Here is a 22,811-nt window from a genome sequence, read left to right as displayed (position 1 = left end):
TGCAACAAACGAACGAAAAAAAATCGGTTCTGTTATTTTATTTTTGTCTGTGCCGTGTCTGACATTGACAAATGACAATTGACTGCTTGTGTAATGACGTATCTATTCGAAGAAATTGAAATTTCGATTTGTGGCGAAAATTATCTAAAAAGAGTAAAATAATATCGTTAAAACTTGATTTGCAGATGCACACTGTTATTGTAACGTTACAATAGTAGTGGATTTCAAAAACTTCGCCATAAATGGGTTTCTAATTAATTTACATGTACGAACGCCAAACAAACAATGGCAAAAACTAAGGTAACAGGCGCGACCAGTCGCCTGAAACAGGACTATCTCAGGCTGAAGAACGATCCTGTGCCGTACGTGACCGCGGAGCCCGTTCCCTCGAATATATTAGAGTGGCACTACGTAGTGAAAGGCCCGGAGAAGAGTCCGTACGAAGGCGGATACTATCACGGCAAAATTATATTTCCGAGGGAATTCCCGTTCAAACCACCGTCTATTTACATGATCACGCCAAACGGGCGATTCAAGACGAACACAAAACTGTGCCTTAGCATCACTGACTTTCACCCAGACACATGGAATCCGGCGTGGTCCATCTCCACCATACTGACGGGTTTGTTGAGTTTCATGCTGGAGAAGACGCCAACGCTCGGCTCCATAGAGACGTCGGACAATCAGAAGCGCTGCCTGGCAGCCGAGTCGCTGGAGATCAATCTCAAAAACAAAATGTTCTGCGAACTGTTCCCTGAGTATGTGGAAGAGATAGAGAAGCTGTTGAAGGAGCGCCAGGAAGCCATCTTGCAGCTGGACAGCGCCAACATGAGTGACAGTGAAGTGATGGCTGAACAGCAGTCCAACATGCACTTTATCATGACAAACTTATTTGTGCTCGTCGGCTTTGTGTTCCTCGCCTGTATGGTGAAATACGTCTTGATTTCAATATCTAATGATATTCAATAAAATAATGCTTGCAATTAAAATTTGGATGTAAATATTGTAATTTATTATGTATATAATATATTAAACGAAAAGTTTTATAGACTTGTTAAATGTAGCACTGATGTGTAAAAGCAGATCGCTTAAACATGTAATTGTATGAATGCAATAATGCTAATTTGGTTGTTCGCAACTCTCAACTAAATAGACTCTAGAAATAGTGCTATTGTTCTCAAGAAATGAATAGTCACTACTGTCTTAGTTTAGAGATTTGTCTGCAGTTGAATTAGTGCCAATATTATGTTAGTTATACGTGTTTGCTTTGATTTGTGATGGTGGAATTATAAAATGTAATTTTATATATAAATTTTGGTATTATAAATGGATATCTGTTAGCTTGTGTTAAATATCACCATTAATGTTGTAATCATGACCATTTCACAAGTATTCTATAATTAACAAGTTCCATAATACAAATAAATTGATCTGCACTGAATACTGTTAATAAGTTAAATATTTTTATAACCACAATAGCTGTGCCTTTAAGTGGCCTATAACTGCAAAACACTTCTAACAGCCTATTCTATGATGACTAAACAAAGGTTTATTTGAATAATTGTTTCAATTTTCTTGTATTACACATGTAAAATGTATAAGACCATATTTAATTGGACAGATGGTGTTGTAAAATTTGTAGATTTAAAAAAAAACATTGTGTGTTTTGTATCTCCTGTGAAAGAAAAATGTTGCCTGCACCAGTCGAATGTGTGATAATTTAAGTAGGCAAGTAATTAAATGGACAAACGTAAGGAGTGAATCTGAATTATGAATTATGAAGGAATGGCATTTTCTATCATTGACATATTGTATTGTATTACCTGCACTTGGCATTATACTGCTGTAACTACTATTTAAGGCGGAGGAATATAGAAGTGGCATGCGGTAGTTAAAATTAATTTACATCCCATAAAACATCCTATTGGTGTAGAGTAAACATGTAACCCCAGTCCACTTCTATATAAATTGTGCCAAAGATCACTTAATGATAACATATCCATATTTAGAATCATAATATCCATACAAATATTTTAGAGACAAAAGATTTTATTATTGTTTGTTTGCATTGAATAGGCTCTGAAACGAATATTCCTTTTCAGTGAGTCATAAACCTCATGTAGGAGGGTTGTGACCACCTCCATATCTAAACTTTGTGTCCTTAAGATTGTATGTCATCTTGTTCTATCTCTGGCTATTCTGAGAGCATTGTAGACAGTGGACTCAGTGTAATGCGGACCTGGTCAGACCAACACATTTGGCTGTCGCCTTATAGCTTTTTCCTTTCACCTTGCCAGTAACAACTAATTTTTCCAGATTATATACACCATTCCTGGCAATGTGTCTGAAGTACTCTAGAATATCCTTGAGGTAGAGAGTCATGTTTTAATTCTTTTACCTTTAGAATCCTACATTATCCCTGAAGAAGATAGAGGGTTTGTCAGATAGTTACGAGATATGTTCTCTGTGGAAGTTTTTTCATAATTTTTTGTAATATGATGCCTATGTCTTTTATTGAACAATAATATTGACAAAGTTTTTTTCTTGATGATGAAATCATGGATGTGAATATTTATGTTTGTAAATATGGATATTATGTTCTTGTATTTGTATTTATAGATAAATTATATTTAATACAGCATTACCCTTAGAACTATATTTAATTTCTTCTTAACTTAATCTGTCTTATTTATGTTTGCTTCTTTGGAAACTGTGATAAGAAAACAGCCTTAGAAAATAATATTGTTCTTAAAAAAATGCAGTTTTATTTCCATTTAACAGTAGATATATTTTTGTTACTAGCTAATAGCTATGGTCAAAGTCTACCAGTGAAGTGTAAACCACACTGAATCTATTAAAAAAAGAAAAATTCTAAATTGATGACTTAGCTAGTGATCAAACCCTGGACCAGCAGAAGGCATTCTTGTTTGCAGGGAAGTAGTTAAAAACTAATTGGCTTTTAATATTAAAAGCTTATTAGCTTAATGGTTAAAGGTGTTGCTAGGATATATCCCTATAATAGTGTTAGGAGAATCTAAATCTTCTTTTCAAAAATGTTTTGAGATTATCATTTAAAAAAAGGTAGCAGACCTGGTAATGCTTCACTTTGACTTATGTGCACTTCTACCCTATCCCTACCCTACTCCTACCCCTGAGTTCATTTGTTACAAAAAATGTGATATCCATCCCTAAGATTGTTTCTTTTTCAAGTGTTGAGTGAGATGATGCATGGCTATTTTGTGGTAGTAAGTGTAGACTGAAAATTTTCTACGCGGAGTTTGTTCATGGTTGTGTGTTGTGCCTCGGAGAACATGGTCATCATTATTAAAAAAATCAAACATTATCACCTTGAGCCTGCTGTGTGTATTGTATTGTTTATTGAAATAATTATACCTACCCTTATAACAGCAGATTTTAGCAGCTGGTATTAGATAGTTGAACATGAAACTTATCCTTTTCGGACGTCGGTTGAAATGCAATCTACCACAACCCATACAGATCTGAGACAATTCAGAAAATACAAAGTTAATAAATACTAGGCACATATGTGACAGCCCAGTAGATATGACCTCTGCCTCTGATTCCAGAGGGTGTTTTCAGTTGTGTGCATTTTAAGAAATTAAATATCAAGTGTCTCAAAAAGTGAAGGAAAAACGTGGTGAGGAAACCTGCACACCAGTGAATTTTCTTAATTCTCTGCGTATGAAGCCATTGCGCATTGAGCCAGCGTGGCGGACTATTGGCCCAACCCTACTCATTCTGAGAGGAGACTCGAACTCAGCAGTGAGCCAAACATGTGTTGATAAAGAAATAATAGGCATCAAACCCAGGAGCTGTTGTTTATAAAACAAACCATTTAAAAATATGTTAAATAGGTTTAAATAAAACAGAAATGTTGTAATAATTATTATATTTATTTGTCATCAAATATATTCATAGATGAGATGCACTTAATTTAAACTTGTAGAGTAAGACGTACTATTTACTTGCATATAAACGCATTATCATAACTTTTATTACAGTACCTACATATAATATGAATTACAATGATATTCTATGTGGACTCCTTACACTACTTATTGCTACTATATTATTTGCTCAACAAGAACGACAGCCTGCAATAGCCAAACATCCTTTTATAAAATCTGAAAGTCAGCACACACTCCTACTTATAGATACTCAGAAAGTTAATGAAATTGACCCTTGAGCCTACCCTTGGCTACCTTACTTATAAGTAAAGTATGTATTTAAGAGTATATTATGGTAGGAACATCGGCTGACAGTCTTTATAAAATCAAGTTATGTCTGACCATGACAGGCCCATCGTCCGTTAGTGAAAGTAACAAACAATATTTTATTTATATTTATAACATAATAATGCCTGAAATATAGTAGGTATCACAATACAAATGACACTAAAGAGATGAGCTACTGGATTGTTTCCCAACTTGGTGTCTTTCTGAAATTAATATGTGGGACATTTGAACTCACAATCAGCGACCAACAAACATCCCCACTTAATGAGTGCCCAACACAACTTCTTGGCACTCAATCCAAGTAGTTGCATTTGCAAATTCACCCTTAAACTCAATGCTTAAGGTTGAATTTGCTCTGAATTTGGGATTTTATTGAATATTAGACTATATCTAAAGGCCTTTAGGTATAATTTTCTTTACCAATAATTCTAAAATTGCAAAAGCAATATTGGCGAGTTTTCAAGTAACATTTTCTACATGATTGTGCATCCTTGTATTATAAGAGGTCAATGGGCCAAGTTAATGAATAGCCCAACTGAATGTAATATGAAATGTATATATAACACTTGTTTATAGACTAAACAATTGACATCAAAATGATTGAAACAAAAAGAGCACCCAATAGAGGTATTGCTACAACAAAATATGATACAGTTTTACATACAGTTTTTATGTATTTGGATTATTTAATGCACAAGTTATTTATCAACCTGAAAAAGCAGTAATATTTTAAATGACAATCAGTTTCTTTTGCAATCTGTAATTTTTTTTCAAGTGACAAATAGACAGGAGCAATACATATTGCAGACCACAAATGTTCAAAAAATAATCTAAATATTTATAATTTTATCTAAATTGTGTTTATAATTTTAATTTTTGTATGTGCAACAGTACTCAAATAGCAATTGTAACAAACATTAACTATTTGATTAAAGTTAATTCAGCTATGCTTGGTTTAGGCTTTGTTGCATTAAATTAAAACTGATGAAGTCTAGACATTTGCTAGGACTTAAATTGAATTGTGTACTTAATGTATAAAAACTTCTAATAGCAGACTAATTATTGTGTACTTAATTATAATAATATAAATACATTACATGTATGTATATAACTGTTACATAAAAATATTATAATTAATTATAAATATTGTAAGTCGTTTTCAAATCTTAACATTATTGATTCTTTGTTGCTACTATCTCAAACAGACAAACAATAAATTCTCAGATCAATCCTTATTTTCTTCTTCATCATCCTCATCCCAATCACTGACTAATCTCTTAATATTATCATCTTTATTTACTTCACTAGTATCAACTGTCTCAGTTGTAGCGTTATTATCGACTGTGCTTATATTTTCATCTTGTGTTGCAATATTGGAAGACTGTGGATTATCATTATCAGTATCAGTTGCAGCTTTTATTTCTTCTTGCGAATCATTGTCATCCCAATCATTAAGAAGTGATGATATTTTTTCCTGTGATTCAACTGCAACATGGTCACTGGCCTTCGTTTGTGGAGCTTTTGAATCATTCGGGACTGTCGCAACCACAACACCTGCTATTTGTTTGTTAACTTCTTTTTGAATATTTTCAATGGATTCTTCACCCAACTCTGAGGTGTTATCATTTTGTAATTCTGAATTAGCGTTTGGTACATCGCTTTGCTCTGTTAATATTATGTCAGCTTCATCTTCTGACCATTCAGAGGTTAAATTTTGAATCTGTTCTTTTGCTATTTCTGTTAATGTTATTTCGTTTTTACTTTGGCCAGTACATTCTCCCTCTTTAACAGAGGCATTTCGACTTTCATCAATGTCTCTAGCGATATTTTCTATTGTTTCCTCATCTTCTACAAGAGTAACTTTAATATGGTCACCCAACTGCTGATTTTCTTGAGTGGAATCTTGAATATTATTCACTTGAGTATCTGCATCATCAAGGATCGACTCACATGTCTCATTACTTTCTGTAGTAACTTGTGTTGATGACATACCATTATTGTTTTGGTACAATATTTCTTCGACAACTACTGGCTCTACTTCTTGGTAGGTTGTAACAATATCATGGGTCAATGTGGTTTGTTGGTCAATTGTGTTGACAGTAGATGATTGGTCATGGTAGTTTGAAGTAACTTCATGGGAAATTGTATTTTGTTCTTCAGGGGTGTCAACAGATGTTTGGGAATATGAACTAATAGAGGCAATTTGATCAAGATTTGTAGAAGGTAGAGATTGAATCTGAACTTGCTGTTGCATATTGCTAAGTACAATGGGATCTGCAATAGTAACAACATCATTAGGTTGACAAATTGGCTGGCTTACACATTGTTGAGTGTTTGTAGTTATAACACTAGAGTCATTGAAACTATTTATACATGTTTCAGTTTGTGCTACTTCTAGTGTAACTGGTCTTGTTGTGTTTAACTGAACTTCAGCAAGTTCATCTAAACTGTTATTTTGAATATTTTCTATTGGTTCTACTGTTAAAGATTCACCTACAACTGTAGTTTGTATGTCTGCTGTGGAAGTTATAGGAAGTTTATTTATTGTTGCATGTATATTACTCTGCCAAGTGTTTTCTATTGCTGTATGTGGAGTCACCACTGGTGGACAAGTAGTACCTGTATCATAATTCTGTGTCATTAGAGAAGAAGACTGAACAAATTCTCCTTGTGTTGTAATAATTGAGAACTGTTTGCTTTGATCTTCAAGAGGGTGGCTGTAAACTACAACTATATTTGAATTATCAGCAGCTACTGTTACAGGAACATTCATGTGATAATCAGGGATAATCATCATGTCATTAGGTTGTGTGTTGTCTAAATCAATTGCTCCTGTTGCTAAGGACGAGTTATCAGGCGCTTCAAGTTCACATAGGGTTTGATTTGGTTGTCCTTCATCATATAAAAGAGATTGGTTAGAATTCATTAAAGCTTTATATTCTTCTTCACTTGAAACAACTATCTGATAGGGTTGATTCATATGTGTTGATTTTTTAATAAACATTTTACGTTCAGGATTTGAGTTGGGAATGTTATACTCCACGGATGTTGTAGGCATTATTGTTTGCAGCTCAGCTTCATTTGCTGAATGCACTAAATATCCAGATGCCGAATTTCCTTTCTTAGAAAATAGTTGATTGTTTTGTAGTATATATTCCTCATTATCAATTACAACAGTTTCTTGTGTAGAAGTAGACCTAGGGTTAGATTGGTAAGTATTTTGTGGAATTTCATTTCTTATAATAGCAGTATTATGCATAGATTCTGTCTTTTGTGGATGTGTCACAGAAGATACACTTTGTTGAGGAGAGCCAAAACCTAGATTTAATATTTTGTTTTTAGCAGAGGGCAAGAGAACACGAGGTTTTTTAGTTGACACGCAAATACTTCCATCCGGTTTTTGTTCTATTTGATATTGCTCATCAACATCTTCATATGTGTTATCAAAAGTTACTGGAACCTCTACTTTAACTATATTATCAGAAGATTCGTTACTATTAATTTTCAAGTTAGGAGAAATCTTTTCCTCTTCCTGTTCATCCTCTGAATCATCAATCAATCCTTCAGTCTTTGCTGCTTCTTTATGATTCGTTTTTAAATGTGCATATAGGTTGTGTAGACGTTGGAAGGTTCTCAAGCAAAATACACATTGCAGGTTACCAATTTTTTTGTCTGTCGATTGATTTAAATATTTTTTAGTATTTTTCTGTGCTACTGGAGATGAAGGCACATTATATTTTAAGCACTTGTACATAATATTGTTATGATTTGATTTATGTTTCACTAAAAGTGCTTCATTAAGAGCTATGTAATCACAATGATTACATTTTGGAAAAGTGTATGCAGCTGGTGGTGTTATTCCATGTTTTGTTAATTTATGATGAACAAGGTAGTTTCTTTTCAGAGACTTAATACCGCAATATTCACACATAGTCGGTATTGGTTTTTCATTGTGTACTTCAACTAAATGTTTCCGGAAATTAAAATATGATGTAAAATGCAATGCTTTTCCTGGAGTACCACAAATAAGACAAATCCATGGCCCGGTAGTATTTTCAGCTCCCAAAGCAATGAGTTTAGCAGCTTCCTTTGAATTAATAACATCAGACTGATATGTGAAATCTGGAGCTTGATATGGTTTTGACTTTTCTTCAGTAGGAGTTTCAGATTTAGATTTTAGCTTTTCTTCACTTGACACATTAGATTTTTTAGTTTTGGTGGTATTTAAAATTTTCAGTTTAATATTTTTGTTGTTTTTAACTAAATGTGGATATTTCTTTAAAACTTCGCTTATAATCTTCGCATGATCTAAATTTTGTGCTTGTGCATTATTTTTGGTCTCTATGGTAATTTTTGAGGGTTTGTTTTCTAAAATTTGATCAAAGAGTTGACTGGTGTCCTTGGTCTCCTCTTTGATGTGCTGTGAAGTTGATTGGAAAGGGCCCATACTATCATCCTGCATACTGTCACCTAATGAATCTAAAAATATGTTCTCATGAGACGAGATCTTCCTACATTCTACAACATCATTAGCGCTCACTCTCATAAAACGACTAGAACTGCTACCTTCATCAAATAAATTGATTCTCTTTGAACAATATTGTTTTGTGGATGTTTCTGGATGAGTCATCAACGGTTTGGAACCATACGATATACTAGTGAATGAATTATCAAACAGATGCTCTTCATCCAACTCCTCAGGGAGCTCGTAACGAGTAGGGCGAGGCTCTTTCATCGTAAATTTAGTTTTATTTGAGAACACAGGAAACTGGTAGTTTGGTGTATCCCCGTTTTTGACAATACACTCGGCTTTACTAAACATGTCTGTATTTGGCTTTTTCATTTTATGTAATTCTGTTTGAAACTCTGTGTTGTCAAAAGCACTGGAGAAAGAACGTTTGGAGCCACTGCCGCTGGCAATGGGCATGGCTCTACCCGGTTTAGAATATCTTTTCCCATAAAAACTATTAGAAGAGGAAAATGCAGGTTTAGCGGGTGGCTGCTTTTTTTGGGGTCGATGTGCATCGAGAAGTTTTGTGAGAATGGGCAAATTCATTATCAAAGATGTTTGATACAATTTCTCTAATAAATCTTGCTTGAATTCCAACTGACCAGTATACATAAAATTAATGATGGGTACCACGACGTCGGCTTGCAGGTCGTCCGGCATGACCAAGCAGTCCTCGTACATCTCACAAGTCCTCTCCAGCAGTTCGAAGTACTCCGTACAAGCACTGAGCACCAGTCGGTGGACCTTGAGCTGCGCATTGTCCTGGAACTGCAGCGTCAGGTCGCAGTAGTCGGTGCGGTTGAAGAAGTGCTTCAGCCTCTGGAGGAAGTAAATCCCCCAGTTGTCCACTTTCACTTGCCTCGCGTCTGACATGATGCACTTTGTTTTAGTAACTCATAATCATCGTCCAACGAAATGCACTGAAATAAATAAAAAACACATTGTACTAATGTAATGTTTTCGCGGTACTTGGTTTATTTGCGGGGTTCATCGATCGTTGTTAGGACTAAGTTACCGTGCCGTGAAATAAGAAAGTATGCAAGCACATCGCGACAGTTTTAGAAAACATTGTACACCTTTGAGATTTGACTTGAATTTTGCGCCAATGTGTTTATTTCATAAACTTACCAATTGCAAAGCAAATAGGTATTATGTTTTCAACAACTAGCTAGTCCACATCACAAAATTTGCTTCACCATTCACCATTACACTTCAAGTTGACACTACGAACGTAAGATGGCGCTCGGCTTTACGAGTTGGAGCCGATCGCATCGTTTCGGTCATAATATTAAGACAACACACAAACTATTAAATTATTTAAATATAATATCACAAAATAATCAAATAAAATTACACAATACAGTATGAAACTTTTTGAACCTTTAATTTATAATACGAGATAATTTATTGATGATTTTATTTTAAAAGTATAATTAAAATGTGGTAAGTTGACTTCAAGTGTCGCCCTCTGCTTACCTTTGCTGTATGACGAACTATGTCGTTATTGATTGGGTGAGTTCATAGCTTCTAATTTAGGACATGCAAGTGGGGCTTTGAGATCAAAATGGACGGTTTGCTATTCTATTAATATAATATTTATTGAATGGCAACAGATGGCGCTTATGGATTTTTGAATATCATTTTGATATTATAATAATCCTAATTTTACACTGGATTAGTGTTTCTATCTAGATAAGTAGATAACAACTTAAAAATGTTCAAAATAGCAACCCAGATGCAGGTTCGATTCCCATGGGTGCTTTTAGGCAATATTTTTTTACCTTTTATCTTAATTCAGGTCTATCGCTTGATATCTAGGTTCTATTTGGCTGAGCGGTATAAAGTAGCCAACCTAACCGATTTAGGTTAGATACAAATTATAGATTTGAAGAGTGCTGTAAACGAAGCGATTTATACACGAGTATAATACTAAAAGAAGTCTAAATGACTTGGGTTAGATTAATATAATTTTGCGCCTAATTTTTTTTTTCGTTTTTGTAATTATATGCTAAAGATTGCTACATGTTTTACATAAGGCGCAATTAAATTTTATGAAAATAATATATCAATCAACTTGCTAGTGCCCAAGCTTTTCTGAACTGTTGAAATAATGCCCCAACCAAAGCTTTTCTGAACTGTTGAAATTTTGCGGCTTATCAGCCACCCCATGATAATTAATGACTAATGTTCTAGTACCTTAGTAGTAGAGTAGAACTTTTTGTGATTGTGACACAGCTCATCCAGGAAAGTACTACCATAACATTTATATCAGCCGCCAAGCAACTCTGTTGCATTACGATCTGAAAGGCAAGTAGGAGTTTTGGCGGGAAAATCGTAGGAATCACATGTACCTCTCGTTTTGTTAATATAGATTTGCTGAATTTTAGTGATTCGCTGCATCTTTACAGACATAGTAGAATGCATTTTATTCAATATAGTTCTGTAAAGCAAGAGTGTTTTAGGTGATAAATTCAACTTTCTCAAATTACTCTATCAAACATTTCATGACATGACTTGACTAGGACCGACTGACAACAACAGACAATGGAGTTGATATATTGGACCCCTTTCGCCCTAATAGGGCAAATTATTTGATAATAACGAATACTTGATGGCTAATTGCATAATATCACCATTCATTATCATCATTATCAACCGATGGACGTCTACTGGACATGAAGCCTCTTGCATGGACTTCTAAACAAAACGGCCTCGAGCCGGCAGCATGTATGCGAATGCACAATATGCGAATATGCGAAGAATTTGTAGGACTCCTTGCATAAAGGTATGCGAGGTGTTACGCTATTAAGAGCGCGCAGCGTGTCGGTACGATATGGATAAAACTCCAAGCGCAAACGAGACGCGGAATTATGACTTTCACGTGAGTGAAAAGCACGGTGCGATTGACGCGCGACGCAAATTTTATGACGTAAAACAAAATGGCCATGTTCAAGATATATAAGTAATTTTCTATACAAAACAAAAATTTAAGAAAATAAGTTTGCTTTTCCTGAGATTGAAAGCAAAATGTGAGCAAAACATGTATTTTTCAAAAAAATAAACTATCGAGAAAATTTTACAAATTGTGTATTTTGTATAGTCATAACGAAGCTAACACTTTGAAATATCATTTACCCAAATATCAGGCTCTTAACTTTTCCAGAATCTGAGATCCAGAACCATTTGTAACCACCAAATTACATATTGCACACTCTTAACGGTTGGTTATGCTAGCAACCCACGTAGCGATAAGCACACATGACTGTAGAGTGATTTCCGATAAAACTGATCGTGTACTGGTCGTGATGTGCATGACATCATGCGAGTCGCGACCAACACACGATCAGTTTTACGGATTGGATGATTGGCGAGCATTAGGTAGGTACTTATAGTCAGGTGCGTTATTTGCATGGTCTGTCAATTATACTCCAAGAAACATGTCTACCGTCAATGGCACAATGATTATAGTTTGGCAACTTCGTTCGTAACACTCCCTTGTATCTGCGCGGGCCGGGGTGCGTGTAGCGATGAATGAAAAATCCACGACTGATGCACCTAACTTTTTTTTTTATTCTTAACAAGTTAGCCTTTGATTACAATATCACCTGATGGTAAGTGATGTGCATCATCATCATCATCTAAGATGGAAGCGGGCTATTTTGTTAGGAGGAGGATGAAAATCAACACCCCTTTCGGTTTCTACACGACATCATACCGGAATGCTAAATCGCTTGGCGGTACGTCTTTGTTGGTAGGGTAGTAATTTAGCCACGGCCCTAGCCTCCCACCAGCCAGACCCGGTCCGATTAAGAAAGTCTCAATCAGCCCAGCCGGGGATCGAACCCAGGACTTCCGTCTTGTAAATCCACCGCGCATACGACTGCGCCACGGAGGCCGTCAAACTTCCCGATCCAGTTAGGTAGGTCCAATTTCGAGAAAGAGGTGAACCGTCGAATCCAACTCGGCTAGGCCGCATTCGGGAAACTTCGCGTCATCTTTTCGTCCGAAATTCCACTGGCAGTGCTTGAAGACAAAAGTCTTCAAACAGTGCGTGTTACCAGTGATGACCTATGGTTCCGAGACTTGGTCGCTAACTATGGGCCTCATAAGAAGGCTCAGAGTCACACAGCGTGCGATGGAACGAGCTATGTTAGGAGTATCTCTGCGTGATCGAATCAGAAATAAGGAGATTCGCAGAAGAACCAAAGTCACCGACATAGCTCAACGAGTTGCGAAGCTGAAGTGCCAATGGGCGGGGCACATAGTTCGAAGAGCCGATGGACGTTGGGGTCCCAAAGTGCTGGAATGGCGACCCCGCACTAGTTAGCGCAGTGTTGGCCGACCCCCCACCAGGTGGACTGACGACATCAAGCGAGTCGCAGGGATTCGCTGGATGCAGGTGGCTCAGTATCATGATGTTTGAAAGTCCCTACAAAAGGCCTATGTCCTGCAGTGGACGTCCATCGGCTGATGATGATGATGATAGGAAGGATATTAGTAAAGATGAAATATTCATAAGACGGCCTCGTTCCCTCCGTTTTGTGGGAAAACAGAAGATAGCGAATCGAGTGAAGTTCTCAATAGCAACCCACGGCCCGGTGTCGGAAAGTTACACTCTCGATATCTAATGATAATGACTAGCCGAAGCCCTGCGGGTTCCCTTCATGAAACTCACAGATAACGTGGCTTTCTAGTGGTGAAAGAATTTTCAACGAATTGCATGCATTTCATGATACGTACCTAATGATGATCACTAAATGCAGGTCAAACATTATGATTTACCTATCACGCTACCCATCACTGGAGTAGAGTGGCTTCAAGCTCCAAAACCCTTCTAACATGCAGTGGCGTGCTCTTCATAGAAGCAAACATACTCTGTCTACCCTGATGACTCTTTACAAATCTTAATTGCGAAGGAATTTACTATTTTGTTTAATCTGTACGTACCTGTATATTTCTTGCCCTAGTTATAACGCTTGTGCACGCCACTACCTCTAAGGAGGATTTTCTGCCCCTGTAGCTAAGTGGCACATCGATTTAGCGATTGTAGAAAGAGAATCGACGTGCCTCTTGGCTACAGGAATGGAGTGTTAAGACACGTATCTGCAACAAATAACCTAGGTACTTAATAGGGATGATGACAGTTTTTTAAATTGTATATAAATTAAGAGTATACTAATAGTAAAGCAATTTTGTAAAAGTAACAGGGTATCTGCGATCATTACTTTCGGAGCTACAGGGATTTAAAGAGTCAGATTTGCGGCGCTGCCGCGGATCCCTGAAAACGGCCCACACAAAATGGCTCGAAATAATGACGTCATAGGCAATGTAATGATCGTTAGATTTGTATGCGCGTTCAAACAAAATTACTAATATCTTTGTTATTTGTGCGTTTATGCTTATAGTTCAAATATTAAAAAATGTCACAGTTAATGTAAAGAAGCTAAAACTGTATGAATTTTCATCTAATTACGATAAAATATTTTTAATAGTTTTTGAAATTTTATAATCTCATTTATTTTGCAAATATCCAGACAATCTTTGCTTTTTATGTATAAATTAGTTAACACTGACCATATTTACCCGAATGTATCATAAAAATCAATATATTCAAACCTAGTCATCATCCCCATTACGAGTACATCTTGACACTCATGTAGTGCCTAATTGATGTATCAAACGAACCTATCTCTAGCTATGAATCGCATTTTTATTATTTGCTAACTCAGTGCCTTTTAAAATTAACCTGAGTCTGATATTAGTGTTTTTTATGCTACAATGTTTCGACTGGTGACAGAAGGGCTGGCTCATTTTTTGCGCAAAGCATCAGGCTCTCCAACGCGGAAATTAGCCAGTATTCTTGCCAACATTCCACGTGGGCATGATTTGTATTTTTATACCAAGTTATTAGGATAAGTTAGCAAGTTCCTGATTGTATTATTTTTCCTATCTTTTCTATATGTACATTTTCAGGTAAACCATTACATGTTATTTGAGTTAAGTAGCTTTTATTTTCTGAAAGCCAACTATAGTTAGCGATTTCAGGGTATAAGTCCCTTAACTTAAGTTCTAAACCGTTGTCTATCGCCTTGTAGAAGTTAGAACAACAGAACTTTGCAGTTAGCTCGTAAGTCGTGATACATTCGGTCTTGTGTAGATACACATTCCTAAGACATACGTAGGTTTTATGTCTCGTAGACCTGTTATAACTCCACCGTTCCAACGGCAACCGACGACGAGATTATTTAGATTTCGTTTAATAGGTAAATTCAGGTAAAAACGTTACTTTCAAAAGCAAAAGTATCACATCAAAAGCACCAGTATTATATAAAATCCATTGAAATCCGACTTCAACACGAGCTATTCAAATTCGCGAATAAAATAAAATCCTTTTCACGACGAGCGTGAGAGATAACTTAGCGACATCCTCCTCGCTAATTTGTTGACCACTCTCCTTCTTGACTAGACAAGAAAAGAAGTATCCAGTAGAATCCGATTTGCCAGAGCCGCCCCGCCCAGGTGGAGCCCCGCCCATCCGGCTGGGCGGATTTCTCGGCGGATTTCAGTCGGTGTGCGCTGAGCTTTACGTGAGGACGTGTTAGAGACGTTGTGGATCCTTGGTTTACGTGCGTGGCGTTTGGATAGAGGTTAGTGAGCTATTATTTCAATTAAATCGTTTGTTTTTATTTTTTGTTTAACAGGTACTTGTCAACATGACACATCATCAATGCATAGATTTAAATAAAATTGAAGTGTCTGTCTGTGATTTCAAAATACCCTACTCGCAACGATATCAAAATATAAACAAGATTTAATTTTTTTTTGTTTAAAATCTATCTCGCTGTCGCTCTGTTGTCCTGGATTCACTAAAAATAGAGAAGGTTATTGAGCAACGTACACTAATTATATGCTTCTTTTTCCCCGGAAAAATCTATATTTTTCGCGGGATTTGTGAAAAATTTAACTTTACGCACACAAAGTTGCTGTGTTTATTTATTATTTTTTTTTATTTTGTTTATTTATTATTATAAAATAAGCTAAAGTTCTGTATGACTGTATAAATTACTAGTAAACGCTTCAAAATTCAAAATTAATTTATTTCAAGTAAGCTTACTTTAAAAGCACTTTTGAAATGTGAAGGTTGACTATTTGTTAAGACTCTCTACCGGTTCGGAAGGTAGGTTTTGCTAAGAAGAGCCGGCAAGAAACTTAACAGTTGCTTCGCGGTTTCATCCGCATTGGTTCCATTTCCTTGGATATACGGGGTCATAAAATAAGGTCTTATATGTTTCTCGGTAAAGAAAAAGGAGTTGCTTTCTAATGACGAAAGAATTTTAAAAAAATAAGTTTGTTTTTAACCTCTGGAAGAACTTTTCTGGATGAAAGGCAAACTTTGTGGTTTCGTTCATGTGTACAACTTATTTTTAATCGGAGAATAGTAGATACATTTTTTCATAAATTAAAAGAAAAAACACTATCAGTTTAGATTTAATAAAAGGAAGTTTGTTTTTTAATTTGTAAAGCCGTAATAACTCATTTGAGAGTTATGTTCATTACCTATTTTCTTATGGAACTCTCAGACGAAGTCTTTGTTTCCTGATGATTCTTATGAATATTATTCAGAATCCATTCCACCAAGATACATTTACCATCAACTGAGATCGATGTCAAGACTTAAGTCCACCCACCACCTTGAGTCAACTTCATCCAGTGGTTAAGTAAATATTAATTTTCAAATAACACAGTTACATACCTACTTAATACTCATTAATAAATGCGGAAGTAAGTCTGTCAGTCTGCTTTTTCACGGCTAAGTCGGTAAGTCGATTTTGATGAACTTTGGCTAATAATAAACTGAAAAACCGAGGGAAATTTTTGTGTATGCTTGAATCAGGGTTCAACATCTAGAAAAGTACCTACTTAATTTTTCTAAATGTATTAATTTTGGAAAACTGGTATCAATTTAATACAAAATATGTATATGTAATGGCGACCCCACATCGTAAAGTGCAGTGTAGTGAGCTTACTAAGGTTTTATTAATTTGCGTACGAAATCTCTGGTGTTTTGCTAGTTTTACATAAACATTAAAGAAAAAATTAAACAAAAAAAAATATACACCTCCTCATTTTTTTGAAGTCAGTTAAAAATGAAAAATTGTGACTCTTAAGTACGTCGAGGTATACAAGAAGCATACTTAAGAAGTCTTTTAAAACACAACCGCTACGAGCAGGGAAGACTTCGCAAAAATTTAAATATTGCACAACAAAAGTGCGATATAGCAATTTGCATAGAATATTTTTCTCTGTAATGGCCGCCGCATTGCCGCCGAAAGAGCCGTGAAAAAGGGAGGGAAATGCACAATTAAATTATTAAGTGACAGCTGCCCGCGGGCGCGCTGACGGGAGCCGAGAGCTCAGATTTCATCGGGATATTGCGGGACATTTTTATCCGATTACGCGTAAAAGAGGGTAATGTGCTACGGTTTTGTACCACAATTAGAAACAACGGATTTATTTGTGTCTTTGTTTGGTTTTTAACTATAAACTTTTAACGTAAAAAAGTACCTAAACAAGTAATCTGTCATAATGTTTGTGGCGCCGTCGATTCTATATTATACGAAAACCAAACCTCGACCAGTTTTGTCGACGTTTTTCTTATAATAGGAAGAAAATAATTTCTGACATAAAATCGTCTCTAGTTAGAGAGATCATTAAAAAAATTCAAAAAAATCAATTTTCAGTTCAGGTATTTTGAAGTTTATATCACACAGATTTTAATTTCATCAGCATATTTAGGCAGATAATTAACCAACTACGCCTAATAGAGAGTTGTGTATTTTAGAAAGAAAAAAATGCAACCCTTTATGTTAGTCAATAAGTGACTATCTGGTTTTTAAAATTAAAAGACTAGTCACGTCTTTAGTCTTTACACGTTGTCCAATGTTATCTATTTATCTAGCATGTGTGATGTGTTACACGAGCAAGGGACTCAAATTAAGCCTCAATAATTCTGCGTTATAGACTGGACCTAACACCGGTCAAAGGTTCGATTCCCGCCCTATGGACAATGGACAGTGGACTATTGTTGCACCCATATCGAACAGTCTTACGGGAACGGGGCCATTGATGAAACTTATTTAAAAATATTGAAAAAATGTAATAAAAAGTTTATGAAATATAGATTCACATCGTTTAGGTATTTTACGTAACCATAATACAACTTCAAAGGGTTCTTTAAAGCGACACACTCATTTCGATATTCGATGAATAATGCAAGACCGGATGTCTTTTATACAAGTATAGATAACCATTAGGAACACGCTCTTAGAAAACATTATTTTCATTTATACCTACTAAAGGAAAAGCTATTTCTAAAAATGTGAAATCCATTTTCCGATGTAGGTACGACGAAAGAGTTTAGGTAGGTAACAACTTTCAGTTCTTACATTTTCAAAAATATCCTTTGTTAAATACTTACTTTCCTTGAAGGCAAAAAATAAAAGTACCTACACACAACTGCCTTGTTAGTACAGTAGTTAGCCTATGTGGCCAGTATCAGAATGACCTTTCACGATCACGATGACCAGGGTTCGAGTCCTAGGTCGGGCTATGATATATATGTAAGTATAGATATTTTCTTTATTCCAAGAAATTGTTTGATTTGAGTTAAGGCTCTCTTGAAATCCCGTAGAAGATATAATTATGCGTGTAAGTCTGTTTTTCACAAATCTCGCGGGAATCATGTATTTTTTTCGGGATAAAAAGTCGCCTATATGTTGCTCCATAGCCTCCTCTATCTTCCAGTGAAAGTCCCATTTAAATCGGTTCTGACGTTGCAGAAATTAGCACGGACAAACAGAAAGACAGACAGACATCATTAAAAAAAAACTTGATTATGTCTTAGTATCGTGTATAGTGTATAATATACAAGCACTTGAAAAAAAACAGTTATTTTAAAATCACAGACAGACACTTCATTGAAATGTTTTTTATTCATAACAAGTTAGCCCTTGACTACAATCTCACCTAATGGTAAGTGAAGATGCAATCTAAAATGGAAGCAGGCTAACATGTTAGGAGGAGAAAGAAAATCCACACCCTTTTCGGTTTCTAGCCGACATCGTACCAGAACGCTCTCGCTAGGCAGTAGGGTGGTAATTAGCCGAAGCCTCCTACCAGTCAGACCTTGACAAATTAAGAAAACGTTAACCTAGACAGGAATGGAACCTAGTGCCTCCGTCTTGTAAATCCACCGCGCATACCACTGCGTCACGGAGGCCGTCATTTTGTACATATTGATAAATTTAGCCTGAAATAAAATGTATGTAAATGTAGCACAGGAACGAAATGCTAATTTCCGTGGGAGCTCGTCAAACTTTTTAATCTCATGTGACGTCACTCCCCCCTGCCCACCGCGCGCCTCCCCGCGGCCGCAGGGATGTTGTCAGAGGGATGATTGAAAGCGGCTCATTTGTATTTTTATTACTTTTTAATTTTCTCACATTTTCCCGAGTGCCACATTGTCTTATACTTATCCAAAGTTTTTCTATACTTATACTTACATATTATACTTTATCTATGTAAATATACTTACTCCTATCTTTATTGCCACTCTACGATGTTTTATTAAGGACTAGCGACTTCGTCCGCGTGGAATTTAGTTTTTCACAAATCCCTCGGGAACCATGGATTTTTCCGAGATAAAAAGTAGCCTATGTGTTAATCCATGCTATAATATATCTCAATACCAAATTTCAGCTAATTCGGATAAGTAGTCGAGTCGTGAAAGGGTAACAAACATTCATATCATTAAAATCATCAGTTTTCGCAAATCTCGGAAAACCATGGATTTGTTCGGAATAAAAAGTCGCCTATAAATCCAGAGGCTATATTTTATCATCGCATTCACACGGGAACGGGAACTACACGGCTGAAACCGCGGGACGTCAGCTAGTCAATAAAACAATTTGACACCTCCACATAATGATAGTTCGCAGCACGCGGTTATCGCGTCAAATTAGTGGTTAGGACAAAAGTGCTAACAGCGGTGGGGTTCGCCCCTCAGTAATGATATTAGCACGTAACCTCGCATTACTGGATATGGGGTGGACGGGGCCGAATGATGACTGCAGGCCAACGACATTGTACACTATAAACATGTTACGTGCTTACAAAATCGCCGCAATAAGTGAGCCGAATTTTGCTACTCCACTGAACGCACACCTCCAGTGGATATGATCTCCGCCTCCGATTCCAGAGGGTGCAGGTTCGAATCCTGTCCGGGGCATGCACTTCCAACTTTTCAGTTTTGTGCATTTTAAGAAATTAAATAGCATGAGTCTCAGAACGTGCAGAGAATTTTCTTAATTCTCTACGTGTGTAAAGTCTGCCAATCCGCATTCGGCCAGCGTTGTGGACTTTTGGCCTAATCTCTCTCATTCTGAGAGGAGACTCGAGCTCAGCAATGAGTCGAATATGGGTTGATAATGATGATGATGATGACTGAGCCTACACATGCACTATTTTGTGTTTATTTCCTTTATATATAAATTCTGTATATACAATTCTTAAAGTTCCTAAACACACAACTCGACATTGTACTAGTATGTATATTTAGGTATTATTTGTACAAATTATTTTCGTTGTTTTTAAGAGACTGAGTAATTTTGTTTGAACGCCCATTCAAATCTAACGTCCATTTTGTACCTACGACGTCATAAATTCGTACCATTTTGTATGGAGCGTTTTTCAGGGATCCGTGGCAGAGCCGCAAAGCCGACGCTTTAAAACCCTGTAGCTCCGGAAGTAATGATCGCAGATACCCTGTTACTTTTACAAAATTGCTTTACTATTAGCATACTCTTAATTTATATACAATTTAAAAAACTGTCATCATCCCTTAGTGCATCATCATTTGAAATTGAATCTTAGAACGATTGTTGCAAACAATAACAAAATATGCAACCTACTCGTAAAATAATTCCTACCTTCTACGTTTGATATTTCCCATTTGCTTACCGTGACTAATCGTGGCGAAATAAGGGCATAACTGTCCCCAAAAATGCACAAATTATGATACAACGTCTACCACATTTGACATTTTTATTTATCCCCCAAAGTGTTACCAGCAAAATGTCAAATTATACCTCAATGCCGCTTTTAAAAATAACAAAAAGGCAAATAAGAAAAAGAAAAAATGTGTAACTATTTCAAGTCAAAATATTAAAAAGATTTTTTTACATTTCATCCACTGATCGATTATTTTATAGTTCTAAGTCGATTTTTGGTAATTTTATTCCAAATTATAGACTTGATTTCTATTCTCTTAGCACTTACTTACAATAAAGAATGGTCATCATTTACCTATGTTATATGTCAATGTCATAGTTAAAATTCATTTCTTTGAATTAGGCTTAGTTTACAAGCACTTTTGAAACGTGGTAATGTTATTAGTTACTAGTCACAAATAATTAGACGAAAACTTAAAATTAAAGGGTTCCAAACGCGCCTTAGTCCGAGAAGGTCCACAACAAACTTAACCAGGGTTTTTTATGTTAATCATATAACAATATTTAACAGTGCGTTTAATTTCCAAGCCTTTTTAAAGTTTACTAGCCGACGTCTCTCGGTTTCACTCGCGTAGTTCCCGTTCCCGTGAGAATACGGGGATAAAATATATAGCCTTTGATACTAACAAATAACGTGGCTTTCTAATAGTAAAATAATTTTCAAAATCGGTTCAGTAGATACAGAGATTGTCCCCTACAATACCACAATCTTTACATCTTTATAATATTAGTATAGACTAGCGGATGCCCGCGACTTCGTCCGAACTTAGACCTCTTTAATCCACCCCTTACAGTAGTATCGCTGTAAACAAGGAGTAACTTCTCCCATTTTCCTAACATTTCCCTTTACTGATCTGCTCCTATTGATCGTAGCGTGATGAAAAGTATACTATACCTGCCCAGGAGTATGAAGAGTAATTGTACCAAGTTTCTTTGAAATCCGTCAGGTAGTTTTTGTTTCTATAACGAACATACAGACAGATAGACAGACAGACAGACAGACAGATAGACAAACAGATAGACAGACAGACAGACGGACAGACAAAAATTTTACTGATTGCATTTTTGGCATCAGTATCGATCACTGATCACCCCTTGATAGTTTTTTTTGCAAATATATTTCATATTATAAGTATAGATTATAATCTAGAATCGTAGAATATGACCCTGATTATGTACGAGTATGACATAGATAGTCAGGGTCGGACGTTCATAGAATACCTACTCGTGGCTTGCATAACAATGCAACAAAAGTAAGTGTATCGAACTGACAGCACATTTGCATAGCGCTGGATAGAGTTACACTCGGTGATTGACATAAAATAGGGGTTGAGGTTTTGAGTTATGGAATATTTATGTGATGGGGTTGTCGCTGCATCAATTTATCTGCCCTCTGCGAATTTATAGCATTGTAAAGTTTTATCTATATCCGAATAGAGTGAGCATGGACTTGGATGTATTCTTTATTAGCAAACTAGCAGACGGCCCGCGGTTTCTCCTTTTTAGTTCCCTTTATTGTGGGAATACGAGGATAAATTACTGTTTATGACACTCGCAAAAAATGTGGCTTCCTATGGATAAAATAATTTTCAAAATCGTTTTAGTAGATACAGAGATTACCTCCTACAACCATAGAAACTTACAAAACTTTACATCGATTGATTACAAGTAGACGCCACACGGTTTCACCCGCATGGTTCCCATTTCTGTAGGAATACTGGTATAAAATATAATCTATATACCCGAGGATAGTGTAGCTTCCCAGCAGTGAATGTATTTTTCAAATCGATTCAGTAGTTGTAGTTCAAACAAACAATCAATCTTTCTCCTAAAAAACATTAGTATGGATAAGTATAGCTTATGCATCAGCTTTTGAAGATATCATGGGAGTTTCTCCATTTTCTGGAATGAAAAGTATGTTCTATGTTATTTTTATAATAGTTCGATGATCATATTATATGCAGGGTGCAATATTAT

General features: G+C 36.0%; 3 protein-coding genes across 3 annotated transcripts in view; 2 read left to right on the top strand and 1 right to left on the bottom strand.

Annotated features, from left to right (window-relative positions):
- The first annotated feature begins 70 nt into the window (after positions 1–70).
- LOC112046363 (ubiquitin-conjugating enzyme E2 J2-like) lies at positions 71–1,689 on the top strand. The gene has a single exon (XM_024082993.2). It carries the CDS (start codon positions 286–288, stop codon positions 967–969), a length of 684 nt encoding a protein of 227 aa, XP_023938761.1. The 5' UTR covers positions 71–285; the 3' UTR covers positions 970–1,689.
- A 2,206-nt stretch (positions 1,690–3,895) lies between these two features.
- Positions 3,896–10,054, bottom strand: LOC112046382 (uncharacterized). The gene is made up of 2 exons (XM_024083013.2): positions 9,895–10,054; positions 3,896–9,686 (listed from the first exon to the last, which is right to left on the bottom strand). Exon 2 carries the CDS (start codon positions 9,637–9,639, stop codon positions 5,482–5,484), a length of 4,158 nt encoding a protein of 1,385 aa, XP_023938781.2. The 5' UTR covers positions 9,640–9,686; positions 9,895–10,054; the 3' UTR covers positions 3,896–5,481.
- A 5,287-nt stretch (positions 10,055–15,341) lies between these two features.
- The window catches only part of LOC112046379 (uncharacterized), a 38,215-nt gene continuing 30,745 nt past the window's right edge, over positions 15,342–22,811 (top strand). Inside the window, exon 1 of the mRNA XM_024083010.2 lies at positions 15,342–15,413. The gene's annotated coding sequence lies outside the window, so the exon portion shown is untranslated. The remainder of the gene's footprint in view (positions 15,414–22,811) is intronic.

This window comes from Bicyclus anynana, chromosome 17, assembly GCF_947172395.1.
Source record: "Bicyclus anynana chromosome 17, ilBicAnyn1.1, whole genome shotgun sequence".
Taxonomy (NCBI): Eukaryota; Metazoa; Arthropoda; class Insecta; order Lepidoptera; family Nymphalidae; genus Bicyclus; species Bicyclus anynana.
The sequence above is the reverse complement of the archived record's forward strand: the minus strand, read 5'-3'. Positions and strand labels throughout refer to the sequence as shown.